The following is a 21685-nucleotide window of genomic DNA, read 5'->3' on the forward strand; positions in this document are numbered from 1 at the left end:
CAGGGTCTGCACGGATCACTCATCAATCAAGAGGGGACCTGGAACGGGGGAGGAACGACTGTGGAATCAGGAAGGAATGCAATGAAATAATCCGAGGCTGTATATACGCCGCAGTACCTTACACTCGCATGAACAGATTCAATTACCTTAGTAGTGTATGTATGTATCTATATACATTACTTAAGTATTCGCACGGCTACTAGTCACTGCAAAATGGCATTACTCGATGCAGATACCAATTCATCTTCGAGACAAGCACGGAAAGTCCAATGTCTTCTCATTGTCGCGACCCAAACTAGAGGCACAAAACATGTTTCATTTCATTCAATGACATGACGTCCCCATGCAACCCCATCGGGACCATCCCGCAAGAGCACCTCGTGTGGTTTGCCTTCAATAAAGCCAAGACCAAAGATCATTAGACAAAGACCAGACCGGAAGGAGAGTATTGCGATCGCGGCGACTGGGGTACCCATCGAGTCAAGAGCGGAGGCTCAGCGACTCGATTGGAATCTCTTTTTGGAAGCAACTGTCATTTAAATTCTACGCAAAGCATTCCCATCACAAGCAGGGTATGTCCCATCTCGTCTCAAACCGGTTCGAGCAACAGCGACACCCGAACGCCTGAGAAACTCCCGTCGTTCAATTAACTCAATCCGCCCAACCTTTATGCCACAATGGACGCAGCCTCCATGTCTTGGACCCTGGACCCTATTTAAACCTCAGCTGAGGGTGGAAAAGAAAACAACAACATGAGCACGGACAAAGACTGAGAGACATATGATCGCATGGCCTCATTCTGCCACTCTGTTCTGCCGCCTGCGTCCCTTATCGAGTAGCTATGCCATGATGGAAGTACCAGTAGCAGTCGCAGTAGTGAAATAGTCAGTGCATGTCCGTACATGTACCTTTACATGTGACCGCTGCAGCCTTCAACGCCCGTCCGTTGTCCTGGGCAGCAGCTACCACTTCATCTCATCACGCTTGGCCGCTAACCAGCGCCGAGAGAATGAGGCCGTTGCCTCTCTTTCTCTTCCTCTTTCGATTTCTTTCAGCATCTTAGCTGACGGTTTTTTACAGGGACCAGCCGAGCGATTGTTGTGCCCGCCCGTCGACTCGGTCGTGGCTTGCGATGCAATGCATTTCATTGTCTCTTGCCCCGTTTGGGAAGATGCTAGTCCGCGACTCGAGGTTAGTGGCGCAGGAACGTTCTCATGTATCTGTCCTAGGTAAGAGACGCATACCGGTACAGGATTGCGGAAGTATCTCTCCTCTGCTTTCTCAAACTATCAAACAGGTGGATCCATTCAATTATCAAAAAAAGCTTGTGGTTGGTCGCGGCCGTGCCATTCTATAGTCCGGGCGTCGACTTGCGTCTGCACTAGACTCGAAGAAGTCTGGTTCTCAGCTTCTTGTGCGTGTCTTTGTGTACGTACCGCATCTGAAGTCCCCGGGGCCCCTCCTTCCCGCGACCAACTCATCGTCTTTCCTCTCGGGCATTGTGGCCTCGACCATGTCCCTCTTGCCTTCGACCGCAGGTTGGTTCCTGCATTTCATGCCGTCCGCGAACTGCAGGCGCCTGCCCTGGCCGCACCCGCGCCTCACTTTGTCATCAGATGAACACCACGCAACGCACCTCTCAAGGTTCCTCGCCTGATGTAATTAATCAACTGCCTCATGCATCGTGAATGGGATTTCCCTCTTGCATCAGAAGCTCCAACTTCAGCCTCTTCTCCTTGTCAGACTTGATTTTCATGGCGGCGTTGCCCCGTTTGGCTCATGCCCCCACGCCTTGGCCCCCAAGTGTCATCTCGCACGCGCCAGCGCAAAGTGTTTGCGTCTCCATTGACCACTCATTTTGAGACACCGACATCTTCGAGAGTTCCATCCACAAATCCTACCCAACGACTGACCATGGTGTCACGCTCGGGCCCTCTGAGATACACCATTTGCGTCTGATTGTGTGCTAAGGAGTAGAAGCATGCAAGCACTTTGTGCGTTGTCAAGAGTTGTTGCTTTTACCATCAGGAGGAAGCATCTTACCCGTTCCATTCTTCAGCAGTACTGATGCCCAAACAGGTGCTATCTTTCTTTCTCTCTCTCCGGGTCCCATGCTCCTCGGCGGTGCCAAATTCGCTCCAAATCTACATCAACTCTTGGCTCACGAACATGCCCTGGGAGTCCACGTGCAACGTAGCAATCGATGCTAGAATTCACTTCGACACCCGCGCAAGATCCAGAGTCGTTCAAAGCGCAGACATCCTAGGCACTTACAACACCATCGCGCTATTGATGACACGGACGAAAGCCACGACGTCTGCCGCCGATAGCCCCGGATGTGGCTGAAAAGCTGGAGCGTTCAGGCCTTCCGCCCGGAGCGCCGAAATGAGACAGATTCCGGACCCACCCTACCATCACCGATCGGGATCAAGACTAGAGCCTCTACTGCCTTCTGGACCAGGCTATCCAACATCTCTGGCGGCTCTTGGACACTTCCCGCCCAACTAAGATGTACATCCATCGCATATACCGAGGCTACACCAATAGTCATCATCGTTCTCGGAGTAGACCGTTTTCCATCAACATGAGAGCAAGGGGACGGCATTTCCGATCGCCCAGCGAACCCAAGTGCGGTTTGATATCAGTCGATGCCTCTCAAGCCACTCTCGGCTCGAGCCGAACACGTGGCGCTGATGATACCGGACGTTTGTGTCTTGACGAGGTATCCCCGTGGCAGTCTTCTTCAACGGATCGACGCGGGGATTTTACACTATCGATTACTCCATCAGTTCTAACTCGCCCAGGGACCGCACGACAACGCTGCCTGCTAATATACGAGTGATCAGAGTTCTCATGGAGTTTCCTAGGAGTGCCATATCGAGCCACATAGTGGCGGGGCCGCGGGCTCAGGTGATCATTAGTTCGCTCGGCTCTCATCCTCGATATCATCGAAGTCCGGGGATGCATTTCCTTACACTTTGCGAAGTTATTGACTACCTGACCTGACTGCGAGAGCGAAGAGTTGGCGAGCGGAACTCATGTTCGCACTTAACACTCTAGTCACTAGATGATCCAATCGAAGACCATTCTAAGTATCTACCTGCGTAACGATTTCGAACCGTCTCACAGCCTGTGTCGGTCATCTTAGGCTCAGATATGTATCTGTTCGCCACTTGACAAAAGCAGAGCCTTTCGGTCGGGCATTTCAAGCAAGAGAACGTTCAGACAATCTGCGCCGCTGTATGATGGATCACTTCCACCCCAATATCGACAATTCCTGGACAGTATGAGATGGCATCGATCATCTTCTCCGGAGTCCAGTCGATGGTCTCATGATGGTCTCGTGATGGTCTCGTGATGGTCTCATTACCATGTATACATGATATCACATTTTCAGCCTTGTGGTGGTTCTTTCCGGCTTTTCGGGTGCAACAGATCGATCTTGACGGGGTCTGGCTTCAAGCAGATCACACGACAACGCGATACTCGGGCTATGCACCAAGCTCGCGCTCATTTCAGTATGGTGATTTTGAGCCAAACAACACGATCCAATACGAGATTGTAAGCAAATTGCCTATCGAGATGGCGGCACCGGCCGGCAAGGACAACCGCAGAGGTTCTGAATTCTGAGACTTGCAGTTACAAAATCTGCTCTGATGGGGATCATTGAAGTGCGAATTCCCGAACGTCTTTACTCTTCCTTCAAGTTAATGAGATCTGCATAGACTCGGTCACGGCCTACGCGTTTACCCTCATGAGGTTGCGACGATGTTGAAAACATTTCAGCCAGCCAAAGGCTACTCCCGGTGATCCCAAAAGCTCTTCCACTGTCGTTTGAGGTTCGTTGATCCCTGCTCCAGTGACAATCATATTACTGGACGGTCGTCTTTGGCACTAAACATGGTAGTCACCAAACATGGACTACGCAGTGGTGGTGCCCGGAATGAAAGTTCATTGTTTCAGCCGACGAGCTGACAATGAAGACTCCCTTCATCAAGGATAAATAGACCATCGTGCGGGACAGACGCTCTGTCGTTGGTCGATTCTTCCCCCGCGGTCTGATGAGGCCGCAACAGTTGCCTCACTGAATACCTGCGACGTGAGGGACTGCTGGACCAACCAGGCGGAAGCCTCAAGGTTACTCCAACAGAATGCCCAAGATAGACATAAAGAAGAGACGGCCTGATTATCAACGAATGTCCGCAATATATCTATACTTGCGCCATTCGTCACCTTCTCTGACGGCAATGAAAAACTACTTCATCAGCATGTGCTGGGTCGTCAGACTCTCCGTTGCCATCGATCTCACACCTGCCAGGGGATGTTCAACCTGCTCCGCCATGACCACCAAGCGTCACATGTCAGATGCTGAAGGTCTGGTCAGTTCGCACTTCCGTCGCCAGCAGTGCTGTTCGTTGGTGTCATGCGGCGCCGAAGCACTTACAGAATGTTCCGTCCCAATTGCTTCATCACAAATCCAGCAGTGAAGCGCCACAGAAGTGGTTCGGATGGTGCTGTGCTGCTCTGCACAAGTGGCACATGTCCTGAGTCCTCGGCCGGACGGAGTCGGCATGGAAATCTTTTTACGCATGTCGGCGCCGAGGAACGGAGGTTTTAGTTACCGATGCCGGGCCAATGTTTCGAGGGCTCGATAGTCCGGAGGCGGCGGAACGGAGCGGGCAAGCTCTCCGACCTGCCAGGATTCCTGAACGGGTATAGCTGGATGGCAGGTGCCCGCAAGAGCCGGCCGGGATTGGGCATTTCGCCGACAGTCCATCAGTCGAAATTTCAAACACCATGCTGGCTTACTGGTGGTTCGGTACCCGCCCAGCAGATGTCGCGAACTATGGCCTTCGGTAGCATCCGGTGACGATCTGCAGGGCTGAACGAGTATCCGTACGGGATAGAAGGAATACGCGGGATGGCCTGGTTCGTCGCATAAACGCGGAAATGACAAACCAGCGTGAACGTGCCCAATCCGGACTAGGTGAAGTCGCCGAACGACGTTGGCTGATATTTTGCACCGAGACTTGGGGTAGGTTGAATATCGTTTTGCTCGGTGAGGTTGATAAACACCATCATTGGCGTCAACTGCTCAGATGTCACGAAAAGCCCCGGCTAGAGATATCTGCCTTAGTGCAAAGAAGCTTTGCTAGGCGACCAAGGTCAGCGAGGCAGTACGACCTTATCAGCCATCACAAAGCTTTTTTCCCTTCCCTTGTCAGTCTCGCTAGGAAATCGCCGAGCAAAGGATGGCCCGACCACGGGGTCGGCGATGGCGGATTTTGATGATGTATGCCAAGACAAAATGTCGAGCTCGCATTGAAGGGCGGGTGCGCCGGCCCCTCCCATCATCAATGAAGCCACCCTCCCGCAGAAGCATGCCACCGACCATTGAAATTAAAGTCAGGTTGTCGAGAATTTTCATCACTGATCTAAAGCAGACTGAGCATGGCGGCGGCCTCTCCTTGGACGCCGACACCCCGTTGGAAGCGTGGGAAGCGTGGGGGAGGACGATTGGGATTCGGCCAACAGGCCTGTTACCACCTGTGTCACCCATCCACCGCTTTTGTGTCCATCTGTGATCTGCCAGCCAGTCTCTCCAGCGTTGGTCGACAGTGCTGGCGACTTGGTGACATGCAAGACGTTCCTTATCTAAGGTGCGGAGACGTACGAAAAGGCATACGCAACCTGCAAATTCAGACATGGTGGAGGTCGCGTGTTTGTCAAACGAGTCCGGTAATGAACGTCTCCCAAGAATACATTGGAAATGGAAACCCCAACACGCAATCCCCTGAGAGGGGGGGGGGGGGGGACGGTCATCCTCCATGGGAGCGGAGCGGAATTCTAGCGGCGGCACGCAGCAGAAGAGCCAATTTCATGACAAGGGGGAGCTCTACGGCGTATGGATACACAGTACCGGTAATCGACAAAATTTGCGACCTCTGTGCTGGGTTTTTGTTCTTTCTTTTCCCGCCGTTGAACACGAGGGAGGAAAATGCCTGCAAGCGGTGGGCTGTGAACGGACCCGTCTCCACGAACTCAAGAAGGACAAGACGGCTCTATCGGATGTCGCGGATGCAGACCACTCCACCATGTTGCCCGATCCCCTGTCTGATTGGCCGGCTGTCAGCTTACGGTGTCGTGTGCCTCGTCGCATGCCCTCCGTCATCTTCGATCCCTCCCCGACGCCCACCTTCCCCCTTAGCGGACGCGCGCCTGATTGATAACAGAGCCGCGTTTCCTAAGCGGACGTCGGAGCACATGTTCCCCCTGAAGGGAGTACAAAGTACGCAGTCGAGGCAAAGCCGCAAAGGCATGAAACCACAGCGAACCTCCAGAGAAGCTCGAGAGCACGGAGGGGGAACACAAGGGAGAGTAGTAGGGAACGGACCTGGGCTTCGAAGCATGACGGAACGGTTGAAGCGCAGGAAGAAAGAGACTTTGTTTCGCGGTTGGACGTGCTTGACAGAACAAACTACCTACGTCAGGTAGCCAAGCTCGGAACATGCAGAGCTAAGAGCATAACCGCACCGCAACGGCGAGCTGCCCACGACTTGAAGGGAGCACGCGACATTTCGTCTGTTGTCTTCTCTCTCTCTCACTCTGCTGCTCCCTCCCGAGTCCACAGCCCTCGCTCTTGTCTCATCCCAAGCCGTTGGCGACCGACAACACACCCAGGCTAGAGTCTGAAAGGACATTCTCTGGGTGCGAATTGAATTCCCGGGTGCGCCCACACTACAACCAAACCAAGCAGAAGCTCTCATCTCACACAGGGCGAAAGAAAGACGCAGCACACAAAAAGGAAGATGTAACCCTTGGCGCTCGCGGCACTTGGCGGGCGATTCGTCCACGTCAGGGATCCCAGCCCGTCCGCCCCAACAGCCCACAATCCGCTATTGGCTACAGATCGGAATTCCGTGTCATGGACAGGGTTGGTCACGGGCAGCAGAGCCTTTCCCACCATCCACAATCCACTTTGGGGCCATTGCGAGAGGGACCAGGGTGGGTTCGAATTCGACATGCGGTGCGCGGCTTGAGCTTGAGTTCCTCACTTTCCTCCCCAGCACCTCGGAGCCATGCGGAGCCCGCTGATGTGGACTGTGGCGGGTGGTGGGAGTGCGAACTTTGCGAGCAAGGACGAGGAGGGCGAAGACAGCCTAGGAGGATGCGCAAAGCGTGGCATGGGCTGCTGGATTCGCTACCTTACCTTTACGCAAAGTGCAAAGGCCACCAACCCGGTAACTCTGTATACGGTCGGTCAAGGTCCAGCTTGGTGGGTTGTGCCGAGCCTGGGCTTTCTGCTCAAAGTGTGCCGAAAGTCCATGTTCTATCTATTACGGTATTATTAACAGATCCATCTGATCCATGCTGCGTGATGAACGTCGCTACCTCGAGCTCCCCCGTTTGTTGTTGATTACCTTTCGACCTTCCCGCTCGACAGGTCTACCTTCTTCTTAATCTTGACTACTCCTCCTCTGCTCACTTATCCGTACTCCGTACAGTACTCAATTTAGATCCTCATCAGAAAATCCCCGGTAGTTCAGGAGACATCCAAACTTGGCCCCCTTTGACACGGACAATCTTAAACTCACATCCCCGACCTTCCGGTCGCCTCTCTCATTGGGCCTTGGCCCAGCACACACCGGTGGACTGAGTCTGTCAGATCCATCCCACCCGCACGCATCCAGCCTTCGGGACCTGTGGCCCTTGCCGAACCTCCCGCGCCCTCAAATACCACACGGCAGCAGTCACAACTGGAGTAGCCAAGTTTCTCCAGTCTCCTCATACCTCTTTCACTAATCGCCGTCTCCATCGTCGGCTGTTTATTCCGTCATCAGTCAGTCAGTCACTCAGTCACCCGAGGCAAGAAAGAAAAGATACAAGAAGGAAATATGGGTATCGGTGCCGTGGCAGAGCCCTTAGTGGTCATCACCCTTTTATTTGGAGGAACGTGGTTCAACCGCAACATTGGCGACACCAACGCCTACGATAACCTGGGATGGAAGGGAGCCGGTCTCGATGATGCCGAGCACAAGCGATCTGACGAGCGCCGTTCCGGCAACTCAACCCCAGACTCTGAAGAGTCCCTTCTCTCCCTCGGCGCCTGGAGCTCATCATCAACGTTGACACCGCAAGAAGAGCCGCCGCGACGCTCTCGCAGGATCAAGTTCTTTGGATACCAGCGCATCGTCACGACACCAAACACCAGAGTATACAAGGACAGACTTCTCAGCCGCGTCCTCCGCAAGTTCCCCTTCTTGGTCGAGGCATGGTACTGGGCCCTGATTTACTGGGTAAGCGGGAGACTCCTGATGCCGCCCTTCTAGTAATTATGTTTGGACCGTTCTGTTCTAACACCATCAAAATATAGGTCTACCAAGTCGGCCGCGCCTTCACCGCGCTCACCCTCAACGAGGGAACCGTCGACGTGGCGCGCAAGCACGCACTCCAGCTCATTCACCTCGAGCAGCGCCTCCACGTCTTCATTGAGGTGCCCGTCCAGCAGTACTTTTTGCAGATGCCCACCGTGATGCACTGGATCAACCGCATCTACTCCTTTATCCACATCCCGGGCACCATCCTCTTCCTCGTCATCCTCTACTTCATCACCACCACCCGCAAGCGCCGCGCCGTCTCCGCCAAGCTCGGCGGCAACGAGAACATTCGCTGGAACTCGGCCGGTCCCGCCCTGTACGAGGCCCGCCGACGCACCATGGCCACCTGCAACCTGCTCGCCTTTGTCGTCTTCACCCTCTGGCCCTGTATGCCCCCTCGTCTCTTGAGCGATCCCAACTATAACGGCCCCGATGCCGGTGAGGCTAAGAGCTTTGGCTTCGTGGATACCGTGCACAGCTCTACCGGCGAGAGCAGCGTCTGGACGACGAACAAGTTTTGCAACCAGTATGGTGAGTTTTGGACCTCCAAATCATGATTGCAGCCCCAACATTGATTTCCTTACTGACAAACGGAATAACAGCCGCCATGCCCTCCCTGCACTTCGGCTACTCCCTCCTCATCGGCCTCACCGTCGCGACCCTGCCCCTCCCCTCGATCCGCTCGCGGCCCTGGAAGCGCTTCGCCATCGTCGCCGTCGGCATGGCCTACCCGGCCCTGATCCTCACCGCCATCGTCGCGACCGCCAACCACTTTGTCCTCGACGCCGTTGCCGGCGCCATCGTCTGCGGTCTCGCCTGGAACTGCAACGGCGTGCTGCTTAACCTGCTCGTTGTCGAGGATTACTTCCTTCGTCTCTTGCGCATCCACAAGCCTGTCAACTGGACCGATCCTGAGGCGACGATTGATACCAATGAGTGGAAGCCCAGCACGGTTCTAGATGAGATCTAAAAGCTACGAAATTTTAATGCTTCTCTCTTTTGGTTGCAAACGGCGCACTATGCTTTTGATGGGGGAGGGATGGATTAGGAATTTTTCTGTAATGGCTCATGGCTTGGATCGTATTCTTCATGCGTTACCTTTTGCATTGAGAGACAACAGGTCAAGAAAGAGAGGTTTTGCCGGCATGTGTGTGGATAGTACAAGTTCTCGCATGATGTGGCGAGCATTTTGGGTTCAAGTGGCGGAGTTCCATGGGCTCTTTTTACTGTCTTTTTTAACGCAACAACGCGAAACCATCCCTATTCAGACAAGGTGGATGACTTGCCATAAGTTAAAGTTACGGTCTTGATACGAACACGAGCAAAAATATAAGCTCATATAATGGAATTACCTTATGAAAAATCCCACTTCTCTCCTTTCATGTTGTAGACTCGGCAGCAAACATTTTCGTATGAAGACATTCTGGCGGCTGTCTGCTCCGAGGAAAAGTTTACTCTTACATTAGATTGCCGAGGTCTTTGCCTTGCCAAGCCGGCAATGGAATGCATTCAAGACGTTTTCCTTTGAGTTGCACGGTCTTGTTTTGATCTTGAATGTTTGTTCGCTTTGACAGGTTGGTTCGCACGGATGTGACAACCGAGCGAACGTTTACGCAGCAAAGACGCCTTTGTTTCCGGGGGCGGCAAGAACCTTATTTCGGGGCGTGTCAATGTCATGCCGGTACGCCGGTTGGATTTGAACATGCGGCTGGGCTCGAAGTTTCAGTATTCCATGGTGGTGGTATCTTATTCTTGCCGTTCAGACTTGAGACGATGTTCTCCAAGAAAGCGGGCGTGGAGGCGATTCCCGGCCTGGAAAAGTGAGGTTAAGAGAGGGAATATTGGTTTGATGTAGGAATAAGCAGGTAGTACTAACAAAGTAACCGAAAAAGCCTAAATCCTACAAAGCTCGGACTGCCATGTAGTGAATTGATCGGCTTCAAGGGGAGGAGAGGAGTCCCAGAGGTCTGGGTGTTGAAATAAGATTCTGGGGGGCATGCAAGGTCAGCATTTTGCAGTTCCCGTGTCCCAGCTGTCCCAGGATTAAGGAAGCGACCATGACAGCGGAAAATGACAGTCTTCGATTGGCGTTCCGTTCCTCCACGCCCCAACCGTGCCAGCCTAGCCCTCGGGGGCTTGTTCTTGGGGCGGGAATGATGGCCACATGGCGGTGCCGTTTGATCCGAGTGTTTGCGGCGGGCGGGGCGGATGGGGTATGGAGTACACGGGACTCCACTACCGCCCGGAGCGTTGGAGTGTACGGAGTGGAAGTGGTGCTGGGTTGGACCCACTCTGGATGCCGCGGGCGCCGGGTTCCCGTGGAGGAAGTGCGGTGTTTTGATTACCCCGCCGCGACTCCCTCATCTGATCCTCTACCCGCCTCTCTACGGCTCGGGGGATTAGTTTAGCTTGCGGTCTTTAGCTCCGTTGTTAAGCGTCACCCGGGGGCCGTGATCGGATTCGCCGCCCGTCATATGGCGCCGGCCCTCCCCTTAATTATGTGGCCCTAGCCGGTTTGGTGACATTCGGGGGCTTGGCGAGCGAGCCGATGCTGGGCGTTCGAGGACAGATGCCCCGAAAATTGTCGCTGACCGGGGCGAGATGCGATCAACCAGAAACGTGACCTAAGCCTTTGCCTCCCCACGCTCCCGGGACCCCGACTAGATGAACTGGGGAGCAGCTTCGACGTGAGCTGGGGGCCTATCATTGCTGAAAGAAGTCCGTTGCAACGTCGTTATATTTTTCCGCCTTGGCGGTGCATGATGCGGTGCATCATCGAGCTCCCTCCCCTCCTTTTTACCCCCTCGCTGATTCCACCAACAGGTCTTGCGATATTCCTCCATTGAGAGGTGTTCTTGGACCCTGACTTCTCGCAGGTTCTTTCTCTGTCCAACTAGAGGGCTCAATTGGACGTTGTCAAGGCGCAGTTGCTTGCATGTGCCATGCACTGCGCATGTTTATCGGCGCACCGGAAATTTGGGGACGACCGAAGTCGTCATGAAGGCCTCCAGAATTTGTCCATGGTGCGGTTGTACGCTGCGGACTGCGGTCAAGGATGCGTGATGGGTATGGCGTTACGAAGAGGTATATAGGCAAGCAAGTCCATACTAGTGATTCCAACACATCTGGTCCTCCTACCCAGCGTTCATCTCGTACATTGAAGGTTCACTGCTAGACCCCCTGGGCTTTTTTCAAGCTCCTCTCATCCTCCCCAGCACCCAAGATGCGCGCCTCCGCTTCCCTCTTAGCCCTCGCCGGCACCCTCGCCCTAGCCCAAACCCCTTCCCGCCCCTACTCAACTTGGCTCGCCTCGTCCTTCGTCGCCCGCAAAGCCCCCATCGACGCAGGCTACGGCCCGGCCGTTCTCTACGAAGGCATCGCCCGCGCCGCCGCCGCCGCCTCCAACGTGACCCTTCTCCGCGCCGCCGAGACCGCCGTCTCCTCCCTCGTCTCCGATGCTGGTGTCCTCGACGGCTGGGATCCGGAGTGGTACTCCCTCGACGACATCCGCATCGGCAACAACCTCCTCTGGTTCTACCAGCGCAACACTACGGCGGGAGCGAAGTACAAGATCGCGGCGGACGGGCTGCGGCAACAGTTGAACCGGTGGCCGCGGACGCCTAGCGGCGGGTTCTGGCACCGCGCGCCGATTTACGAGGATCAGATGTGGCTGGACGGGATCTACATGGCCGATTCGTTTTATGCGACCTATGTCTCGCTGTTTGAGAAGGGGAATACCACGGCGTGGGGGGAGATTGCGCTGCAGTTTGATCTGATTGAGGAGCATACCCGGAACCACACGACAAACTTGCTCGTGCACGGGTACGACGAGGCAAAGGACGCCGTCTGGGCGGATCCCGTGACGGGAGCGAGCCCGTTGGTGTGGAACCGTGCTGTTGGGTGGTACTTCATGGCGCTCATTGACACGCTGCAAGTGTATCCCAAGAACCTTCCGGGATACGCGCGGCTACAAGAGTACTTTGTCACCCTGGCGGATGGGTTGGCAAGAAGCCAGGATGCGTCGGGAGGGTGGTGGCTTATCATGAACGAGGGGTACCAGACGCGCAAGGGCAACTACCTTGAGTCGAGCGCCGCAGCCATGTTTGCTTACGGTCTGCTGCGCGGTGTTCGGGATGGGTTCCTCGAGGCAAAGTACAAGGATGTTGGACTCAAGGCGTACAAGGCCCTTGTGAGGGACTTTATTCGGGATGATAAGAATGGGCTCATTAGCTTCACGGGCACGGTGCAGGTTGGGAGTCTGAACTCGAACGCGAGTTTTGAGGTAAGTTGCTGTTGTTATTACGCTGAACCCCCATCTTGAGAGTTGCTTTGCTAATTGGGTTTTCTAGTACTACACCAGCATCCCTATTGTCGAGAACGATCACCGTGGTAGCGGGTCTTTCATGTTTGCCGCTATTGAGGCCGAGCTGGCCAAGTAGACACTGGACCGAGGAAAGATCATAGACCCGAGCCCTAGAACAGAAATAAAGCTTCCATATATATCTTTACAGCTCCAGCCTAGCTTCGTGCCAATTCCTTTATGTAACAGTAAAGACCTGCCTAGGCCACAACAAAGCCTTATGCGGCGAAGTGCCACCCTGTCTATCTATACGGTGTCCAGAGGTTTTCTCTCTCTAAGTCTTTGTCCATATCGATACAACAGAAGAGGGATCGGAACCATGGCCAGACTGACAAAACCAAGCACCGAATTGCCCCACCCTAGGCCAAGGTTCCTGTATAGACTCGGTCCAACTAGGGGAAGAAACCCACCTATAAGACAGCGAGCCGATACAACGCAAGCATACGAAGAGGATGCATAGGGCCCAGAGGCGTCAATCAAGTAAGCCTGAGAAGACGCGTTGATCCCAACCTGAGCAAAGCCAAACGGCGCCAAACTGATCAAGGGGACGATCCAATGCGTCCTCGAATACGTTGACCACCCATACCAGAAAAACGTGACGGGGATGAATAGGGCTGGAATGAAGGCGGTGACCAGTCTCATCTCTGGCTGGTACAGGCCGCCATTCTTCTTTGCGAGGCGTGCGGCGATGAGGTCTGAGGTTTTGGCGAAGAGGAGGAGACCGATTAAACTTCCGAAGCCGAGGCCCAGGTAGGCGAGTCCAGCTGTCTCGAGAGGCCAGCCGTAGACTTCCTGGAAGAAGGAGGACGTGGATGTGAGGAGGATGTATAAGAGAGCTGAGATGAAGCCCGTCATGATGCAAAACACCGGGACCAGAGGTGAGCGGAACAGCATCTTCCAGGGGCGGCGGAGTACTTGACCCAGTGTCTGAGAATTCTTCTTGGACGAGGTCCCGACCTGGTTGTCGTAGAAGCTCAGCAAGTCCGTCCTCCCCGTCTCCTTTCCAATCCGCAATGCCTTCCGACGCAAGATAATGTGCGCATTTGTCTCTGGCGTGAAAAGGTTCATGAGGACCGTCACGATGGCAGATGCGATAAGAAGCGTCCAGAAGATCCAGCGCCAGCCTGCGCGTTGCGTGATGATGCCCCCGAACAAGGGCCCGAGCACGGGTCCGAATAGAGAACCCGTCGTGATGACTGCGTTTGGTACACCGCGTTGGTGGACATCATAGAGGTCTGCTAGCATTCCGCCTGCGACGGAGAAGCATGCCGAGGCGCCGAAGCCTGAAATTGTGCGGAAGGCGAGGAGACATCCGATGTTGGGGGACAGGGCGCTGCCGACGTGGGTGAGGGTGAAGAAGATGTTGGCGTAGTAGAATACTGGGCGCCGACCGTAGAATTCGCTGAGAGGTGAAAGAAGAAGAGGTCCGACCTTTAAGAATGGCTGATAAGCACGTGCATTGTAATGTTTAAGTCGTGATTGTAGTTGTTTATACTCACAAGGTAGCCAAAGACGTAGATAGTTGTAACCATTGAAGATACTGTCGATGAATCATTGTGAAACTCAGAGTCAATGCTTGAAGCAGCTGGTGCGATGACTGAGGACGTCAAGAAACTATTAGGAGAATGGCATCAGGTGTTTGTTTTATACGCTTCAGCATCTAGGCGAGACTGCGAACCTGAGCACTATCATGCAGCTAAGCAGAGCCAGGATGGTAGATTTCCTCGTTGACGGGAAGTTTCTGCGTCACATCAGTATCATTGAATATCAGATCCAGACATAGAGTTTCCGACTTATTGTCATAAAGTTCTCACCTTGGGTTCTGGGTGTCATGCTGGTCATCCCATGCTACCACCCCCGTGTCAAGATCAGACACAGGATCGGACCCGGCAAGATCGTTGGGCGAATTGACGTCAACAGCACCCATTTTATAGATCAGGGGTAGAATGTACTTGAATAGTTGATAGGAAAGGCTCAAAGGGCAAGTTAATTGCTCATTCTCAAAATCTCCTTAAAATACTCGACTTCGTCAACACTTAGACTAGGTTCGCCCGATCGGCCGATCGGCCAAAATGGGGCACGCGGGGAAACCTCGGGAGGCGCACCGAACCGCAAACGCCATCATCATCTTTCCATTTAGCATGACTCTAGCTCATGATTCAATTTACCGAATTCATCTTACCGACTACAAGCTCTCTTCTCACAACTTCCTGGATCTCATTGGACCAGACCTGCGATGAGTGATCAAAGACGTCTGGGACCACGAGACCGTCCTTCTTGCAAGCCCTGTCGTGATCGCAAAGTCCGCTGCAATCGGGGCCTCCCTTGTTCGCAGTGCACTCGCTTACAGCTCTCATGTGTGTTCGAGGCCAGAACGAGAAGAGCCCCCGTAAATGCCCGATCAGTCAAGTCCTTTTCGCCATGCGATGCGAACGTACCATCGTTTTGCGAAACTCCTGTAGTTCATCAAGTAACTGAGTCATCGTCACAACCTCCTCCAGAGCAGACGATACAACCGACGAACCAGGAAGTTCTTGACCGACTTGCTCGAGTTGAAGGGCTCTTATCCAATCTTGTCTCCTCTCTTCGTAATGGAGCCCCGGTGCAAGATCCGTGTAGACAAAGCAAGCCTGGGTCGGACCCCGTTTCGGCTCCACCGATCCTGCCATCACAAGAAGTCCTTGTCGGAGACGGGGAGAGAGGAAACTTTGTAGATGATTCAGTATTTGTGGGCTTATTTCTTGGGGTAATGGCTCGAGCAACTTCTAGTCTTGAGAAAACATGTTGATATCTCCTAGGACCCGCCTCGACAGCGACCCATAGCCGGCACAAAGACTAGAGATCCCAGACCCAGCGCAACAACTCAACATATATCTCCCCACTATGGCATAGCTGCCACGGATGTCTTTGGATCTGACCCGGAGACCGTCTCAGTACCTCCTCACGTCCTTACCAGGCTATGGATCGTCTATCTACAAAACGTGGATCCCTTGATCAAAATACTCCACATACCCACGATCCAGCCAGTGATGCTTGGTGTCGCAGCCAAACCTCAAGGAGCAGACAACATCACACAGGCTCTTCTTTATACCACTGCCTTTGCGGCAACGACCAGTATGTCTAGCACCGAGGTTGCAACCCAACTGGGTATTGAAAGGCTGGTCCTCTTGCGCCACTTTATGCGGGAAATAGATGGCGCATTCACGAGGGCTCAGTTCTTACTTTATCCAAACGTGCAGGGGTTGAAGGCTCTGGCAATCTACTTGGTACGGCAATTTGGATTCCACTAATACATTACCCATTGCTGATCACGCATACACAGACTGCACTAAGAACCTTCGACACCGGCCGAACCATCTGGACGCTCACCGGCCTCGCTATCAGAATAGCAGAATCCCTCGGCGTACACGAAGACGGCTCCCGTCTCGGCCTGGGCCCCTTTGAGACGGAAATGCGTTGTCGTCTCTGGTGGCATCTCACCGCCCTAGACGCCACGGCGCCCGAAAGCCACGGATTCAACAACACAATGGCCGACCGCGGCAAAATCTTTCGCTTGCCGCTGAATGTGAATGATACCGAGCTATGGCCCCAGATGGACGAGGCCCCTGCCGGAAGAGACGAATGGACCGAGACGACCTTTTCCATCATGAACCTCGACCTCTGCCGCAACCTACGCCACGCCGTCTCCGCTGTCGGGGCGGCGGACGAGCGAACGAGGGAGGCCAAGATCCAGCAGACGGAGTCCTCCATGGCCCATCGCTGGCTCCGGTTCGCACCGAAGAATAGTGACCTACATTCTGCCGCGGAGTCTTTGCTTCGGATATCCGTAGCCAAAGCGCGCTTCATCTTGATGCTCCAAGCCTGGCTCTCGGCGCCAATGGAACAAGAACGCAGGTACCGGTACCTGCCCCATTCACTGTTAATCGCTGCCATCGAATTGCTCGAGCAAGGGTATCTGCTTCAATCAGGAAAGCTTTTCCCCGGCTACGCCTGGTTCTATCAGCAGCATCCGCAATTATACGCCCTGTTCCTCACGCTCCGCACGCTCGTCGATTCGCCTGAACGAGGGGAGGCAGAGCGCGCTTGGCTTGCAGTGGATAACTACATCGCCTGCCTCGCTGACTTTGAAGAAGCGAATGAGCGGAGGGGGAAGAAGAGTTGCGTGTGGGCGGCTATGGGGCCGTTGCGAGACCGGGCGAGAGAGTCGACTCGACAGCGCGAAACCGCCGAGGAGACGTCAATACTGGTAGCAGCGTCCCCAAAGATGCCATCTGGGGAGAATATTGGCACTGGACTATCACAACCGTGGAATGCAATCGCGCTTGAGCCGCTGGCGTTTGATAACATTCTTACATGGCATGATTTCTCAGATCTATTTGATGTCATTTGAGATCGAGGGATAGACAATCTGACGATTCCCTTGCCAGCTTTGCTAGGTACATTGGAATAGATTGCTCCTTGGACCTTATGCGGTTGAAAGCAAACGAGTCTAGAAATGAAACATGAAACGGAATTTCTTCCATCCAATTTTCTTCACCGATTCGAGTTTGCCAAGAAAGCCTAGAAGTAAATAGGCTGAGTTTCCTCGGTCAGAGAAGCAGGTCTAATTACTCAAGAGTAGGTGAGTTAAGGATTTTCTTCGGACCAAGGCGTAGATTCGAGTGACGATCAACCCGCGTCCTTGTCTCAGGGTTTAACTTCGTAAACCCCATTTAGGTAGGTAACATAGTAGAAAGCTTCCTGGCTCCAGGCTTCCGCTGAAGATCGGTCATGAATAACGGACCCAACGCTTCTCAAGCAGATTGTGCAGCTTGATGATGTTGACAGATACGTGTGTGTTTTATTAGTGGTCGGCATGATCTTGTTCATGATGTTGAACATTGGCTATTCACTCCGTGGCCAAGCCCGACTGGTGCTAAGCCTAAGTTTGGGAAAGGATACCGATAGGATGCGGATATCTTTCGCGAAACCTAGAATTCAAGCGTTGCGAGCCTACGATGTGGATTGTTGCCAAGTCATATAGTGCCTTTGACAAGGTTCCAATGATTCATGAAGCTCCACGAGCAATTGCCTTTCGAGCCTTTTGATTTGGTTGATTGATAGCTGCCTGGTCGCCTCCATCGCCCAAAGCTTCCCAATGCGGTTAGGAACTAGCGAAAGCACAGTAAGCTGTGCCTTGGTAGCACCTTGCCATGTCGCCAGCTGAGAGAGAGCTGCATGGGCACCAGGGCAAAATCGCTTGATCCAGGCAAATGATTGGGTGACAATTCTCCCATTACAGGATGCATGTTTATCGAAGGGGGGAAAGGAAAGCCGCTTAGCCCAACGCAATTAGTTTGAGATGTGGAACGCTGCACATATTCGTTAGTCGTCTTACACACCATCTTTCGTATTTCCAAGTAAAGAGAGCCGTACATCCTACTTGTGGAGAAAAATAAAACTTGGGTGGATCGGTGAAAACATGGTGGAGATCAACAATTTGAGTCCGAGGAGTTGGCGATGATGCCATACAAACATGCTGGGTAATAAGCGAACACACCTGTTGTTCGTTCTCATGGAATTATGTGCTAGGTCCTGCACTTGTTCTGCTTGCTGATGTTGTTGTGAAATAGGGCCTGAACGCTCATTGGTTACCAACATACTGTCCGGTGCATCGGTCTTTCGCCTATATATGGCTCTTATAGCGAAGATGTATGCAAGTACGAGCCTTCAACCGCATAGTATACCGGCCGTAAAATCACTGCCGCTGCATATCCCAGTGGCTTTCACTTGAACATGTGGCCTATCTCTAAGGGATTAACGATACAATGTCTATCATCGACGGGTGTCTCCGCTCTGCTGAAGCGGCGCCAACGACGATCATGGGCCGCATAAGCAGGTCGGCGTGGACAGCATGATCGTGACCAAGTCTAATTCATTGAAGTTTCTAACTAATAAATTTGCGATAGGACGAAAAGTACGAAGCGCCACTTGAGCCACTTTGCGCTGTGTTCGAGAATATCCAATTCAGGAATCCCTTTGTAACATGACTCTCATTGCCTGTTGCAAAATTCCTCCACTATTTGAGCATGTGTCGTTATCAATATTCTTTCCAGAAGATCTTCCTTCCCACGCGGAGGTGCCGGGATGACATGCACTCAGGAACCGGTTGGTCTACCAGTCCGAGACCGTCAGGCCGTCAGCAATTGGTAACCCGAAATGGAACATCTCACGACCCAATTTTGTCGGAAATTCCACGTTGGGCGCCACAGCATTCCCCGAAACGCAGGCACAGGGTCTCGCAAAGGTGAAGGAAGGAAAAAACGTCGTGCCACCCGATCATCCGTTCTGCACTTCTTTCGCACGTAATTAATGGGCGGCATGGGGGATCCGAAGAAACGCAGTCGTCCGCGTGGTCTGGACCTGCAGACATTCAGGTAGGACAAATGCAACAGTCTGCCCAACATCTGCGAGTACAAGCAGAAGAACGGTGTATATATCCCCAAGCATAGTCCACCTTTGTACGCAGTGCATGCCCTCTTGTTCGATATTACCAATCATTACCGTCAGAGAGGCGACGAATAATGAGAGGCTCATCCGAGCGCTGCTGCTCTCCTTCTGACATGGAACTCGGCGACGGGTCTTAGCTGCTTGGGCTAGCCGAACCCCCGGGTCCACGGTCGATGCAACCCTCCACTATCTGATATCTGGCACCCTAGAAGTGATACTAGTGGAGAAGGTTCTCATTAGGATCAGGATGCATACCAAAGAGCTGGTTGTCCAAAATCAGTTCGGACGATCGGATAATGATGGGATTATCTGGCAGGCGCTACCTACCACTCTTTTCCTCCTTCCATCCCATTAAGTAAGTAAGGGCCTGCCTGATTTTTATACACAAATTTCTGCCCCAGAGACACGCTGTACCTGGAGTATTCTCAAACATCTCCGGACAGACAAGCCCTACCGCACTTATTCCTCTTACTACCTACTAAGCCAATTCCTCTTTCCCCCTTGTATTGTAACCACTTACCCAACCCAATCGAGACTGGACTTCACCCCAAAACCAACATTCCGATATTGGGATATTGGAGGTGGCCAGCATGGAGAACATTCTCGACAGCCACCCCGAGTATGTATCGACTTCGCGGCTTGATGATCTGCGCGCTACTGAGTATGGCTACCTCGACGAGCAGGACCACGTCTACCTCGACTTCACAGGCGCAGGACTCGCCGCCCGATCCCAGATCCGAGCCCACGAGACTCGACTCCAGCAAACTCTTTGCGGCAACCCGCACTCTATCAATCCGACGAGTCAATCCGCTACTCACCTCGTCGAGCAGGCACGAGCCCGCGTCCTATCCTACCTCAATGCCTCCCAGGAAGAGTACACTGCAATTTTCACTCCAAACGCAACAGGCGCCGCGCGGCTCGTTGCGGAATCATACCCCTTCACGAGACGGACCAGACTGGTTCTCACGTCCGACAACCACAACTCCGTCAACGGCCTCCGAGAATTTGCACGCCGAAAACACACACGAACCACTTACGTTCCAGTCCGCGCCCCGGAGCTGAGGATAGACCCGTCTGACCTCATGTCAGCACTAAACCTTCGCAGAGGTGGCTTATTCGGCTCAGCTGCAGCTGCAGCTGCGAAACTAGCTCTGACCCCACGAACCACCAACGACGACGCGGTCAACACCAAATCCAAAAAGAGAGGTCTATTTGCGTACCCTGCCCAAATTAATTTCAGCGGCGTCCGTCATCCACTGTCATGGATCAGCGTCGCGCAGAAGCAGGGGTATGACGTGCTCCTCGATGCGGCGGCGTACCTGCCGACCTCCAGACTCGATTTGTCCGCAGGATCCGGCGTCCAACCGGAGTTTGTCATCTCGAGCTGGTACAAGCTATTTGGCTACCCGACCGGCGTTGGCTGTCTGATTGTGCGACGCGATGCTCTGGCGAAGCTTGCCACCTCACGACCTTGGTTTTCAGGTGGAACCATCACAGCGGCATCGGTTGGAATTCCCTGGCACGTCATGGCGCCGGATGAGGCTGCCTTTGAGGACGGAACGGTCAACTTCTTGTCAATACCGGATGTTACTGTTGGGCTGGACTGGTTGGAAGGCATTGGCATGCCGTTGATCGACACCAGGGTCAGGTGCCTCACCGGCTGGTGCCTCGATCGTTTACGGAATCTCGAACACAGTGACGGGTCGCCCATGGTCAGGATATACGGCCCGACGGATATGAAGCTGAGAGGTGGAACGATTTGCTTCAACTTTTTGGATATTGGCGGAAGGGTCGTCGACGAGAGACTGGTTGCTAAGGAAGCCTCTGTCGAAAACATATCACTACGAACGGGCTGCTTTTGTAACCCTGGTGCTGGAGAAGCTGCCTTTGGTCTGGACAAGAGGGCTTTGTTACCGCTCAAAGACATCCAGAGTGACTCTCTGGACGACTTCGTCAGGCTTTTGGCACCTGTGGGTGCCGTACGGATCTCGTTTGGGTTCATGACGACGACAAAGGACGTGGATCGCTTGCTGGACTTTGTAAAAAGGAGATACACCGACAGGCTGACAACAGCTAATGGCCTTCCGCCACACGAACACTGTTGAACATGATTATTGCCTCAATAAACCACCCTTTGTTGAATAACAAACTCACTTGTTCGCATTAAAATACACTGCCCGAGTGTATCTACCTTATTCTGGGGCTTATTTAGAAGTAGCCGTTATTAGTATAAGCAACAGCTACGAATTATAAATCAGAATATACTAAAAACGTAAGAGCTTTGTTACTAAAATAGAATTCCTTAATTATCATTTAGATAACTATATTCAATTTATGAATATATCTTTATAAAGGGTAAAGAAATATTTAATTTAGTGAGACTTTAAAAAGTATATAATAATTTATTAAACAAGTATTTTTTTTTATTAAATTTTAGTTTTATATTTTTAAGATTATA

At 53.0% G+C, this 21685-nt stretch overlaps 10 protein-coding genes across 10 annotated transcripts; 8 read left to right on the forward strand and 2 right to left on the reverse strand.

Annotated features, from left to right (window-relative positions):
• Positions 1-1137: 1137 nt before the first annotated feature.
• CTAM01_10251 (uncharacterized protein) lies at positions 1138-1620 on the forward strand (the record flags this gene model as incomplete). The annotated part of the gene is made up of 2 exons (XM_060526267.1): positions 1138-1229; positions 1386-1620. 2 exons carry the CDS (start codon positions 1138-1140, stop codon positions 1618-1620), a joined length of 327 nt encoding a protein of 108 aa, XP_060379040.1.
• A 447-nt stretch (positions 1621-2067) lies between these two features.
• On the forward strand, positions 2068-2346 carry CTAM01_10252 (uncharacterized protein; the record flags this gene model as incomplete). The annotated part of the gene is made up of 1 exon (XM_060526268.1): positions 2068-2346. One exon carries the CDS (start codon positions 2068-2070, stop codon positions 2344-2346), a length of 279 nt encoding a protein of 92 aa, XP_060379041.1.
• Positions 2347-4423: 2077 nt separating this feature from the next.
• CTAM01_10253 (uncharacterized protein) lies at positions 4424-4618 on the forward strand (the record flags this gene model as incomplete). The annotated part of the gene is made up of 1 exon (XM_060526269.1): positions 4424-4618. One exon carries the CDS (start codon positions 4424-4426, stop codon positions 4616-4618), a length of 195 nt encoding a protein of 64 aa, XP_060379042.1.
• A 612-nt stretch (positions 4619-5230) lies between these two features.
• Positions 5231-5707, reverse strand: CTAM01_10254 (uncharacterized protein; the record flags this gene model as incomplete). The annotated part of the gene is made up of 1 exon (XM_060526270.1): positions 5231-5707. One exon carries the CDS (start codon positions 5705-5707, stop codon positions 5231-5233), a length of 477 nt encoding a protein of 158 aa, XP_060379043.1.
• A 173-nt stretch (positions 5708-5880) lies between these two features.
• On the forward strand, positions 5881-6495 carry CTAM01_10255 (uncharacterized protein; the record flags this gene model as incomplete). Its single annotated transcript, XM_060526271.1, has 1 exon — positions 5881-6495. One exon carries the CDS (start codon positions 5881-5883, stop codon positions 6493-6495), a length of 615 nt encoding a protein of 204 aa, XP_060379044.1.
• Positions 6496-7079: 584 nt separating this feature from the next.
• On the forward strand, positions 7080-9348 carry CTAM01_10256 (uncharacterized protein; the record flags this gene model as incomplete). The annotated part of the gene is made up of 4 exons (XM_060526272.1): positions 7080-7256; positions 7842-8297; positions 8375-8909; positions 8981-9348. The coding sequence occupies 4 exons, from the start codon at positions 7080-7082 to the stop codon at positions 9346-9348; spliced, it is 1536 nt and encodes a 511-aa protein (XP_060379045.1).
• Positions 9349-11433: 2085 nt separating this feature from the next.
• Positions 11434-12817, forward strand: CTAM01_10257 (cell wall glycosyl hydrolase YteR; the record flags this gene model as incomplete). The annotated part of the gene is made up of 3 exons (XM_060526273.1): positions 11434-11478; positions 11554-12660; positions 12728-12817. 3 exons carry the CDS (start codon positions 11434-11436, stop codon positions 12815-12817), a joined length of 1242 nt encoding a protein of 413 aa, XP_060379046.1.
• Positions 12818-12984: 167 nt separating this feature from the next.
• CTAM01_10258 (major facilitator superfamily transporter) lies at positions 12985-14665 on the reverse strand (the record flags this gene model as incomplete). Its single annotated transcript, XM_060526274.1, has 4 exons — positions 12985-14169; positions 14238-14352; positions 14417-14479; positions 14553-14665. The coding sequence occupies 4 exons, from the start codon at positions 14663-14665 to the stop codon at positions 12985-12987; spliced, it is 1476 nt and encodes a 491-aa protein (XP_060379047.1).
• Positions 14666-15329: 664 nt separating this feature from the next.
• On the forward strand, positions 15330-17128 carry CTAM01_10259 (fungal specific transcription factor domain-containing protein; the record flags this gene model as incomplete). The annotated part of the gene is made up of 3 exons (XM_060526275.1): positions 15330-15353; positions 15537-16004; positions 16061-17128. 3 exons carry the CDS (start codon positions 15330-15332, stop codon positions 17126-17128), a joined length of 1560 nt encoding a protein of 519 aa, XP_060379048.1.
• Positions 17129-19817: 2689 nt separating this feature from the next.
• Positions 19818-21332, forward strand: CTAM01_10260 (aminotransferase class-V; the record flags this gene model as incomplete). The annotated part of the gene is made up of 1 exon (XM_060526276.1): positions 19818-21332. The coding sequence occupies one exon, from the start codon at positions 19818-19820 to the stop codon at positions 21330-21332; it is 1515 nt and encodes a 504-aa protein (XP_060379049.1).
• Between the last annotated feature and the right edge of the window lie 353 nt (positions 21333-21685).

Source organism: Colletotrichum tamarilloi, assembly GCF_030869305.1.
Source record: "Colletotrichum tamarilloi strain Tom-12 chromosome Unknown Scaffold_46.1, whole genome shotgun sequence".
Lineage (NCBI taxonomy): Eukaryota > Fungi > Ascomycota > Sordariomycetes > Glomerellales > Glomerellaceae > Colletotrichum > Colletotrichum tamarilloi.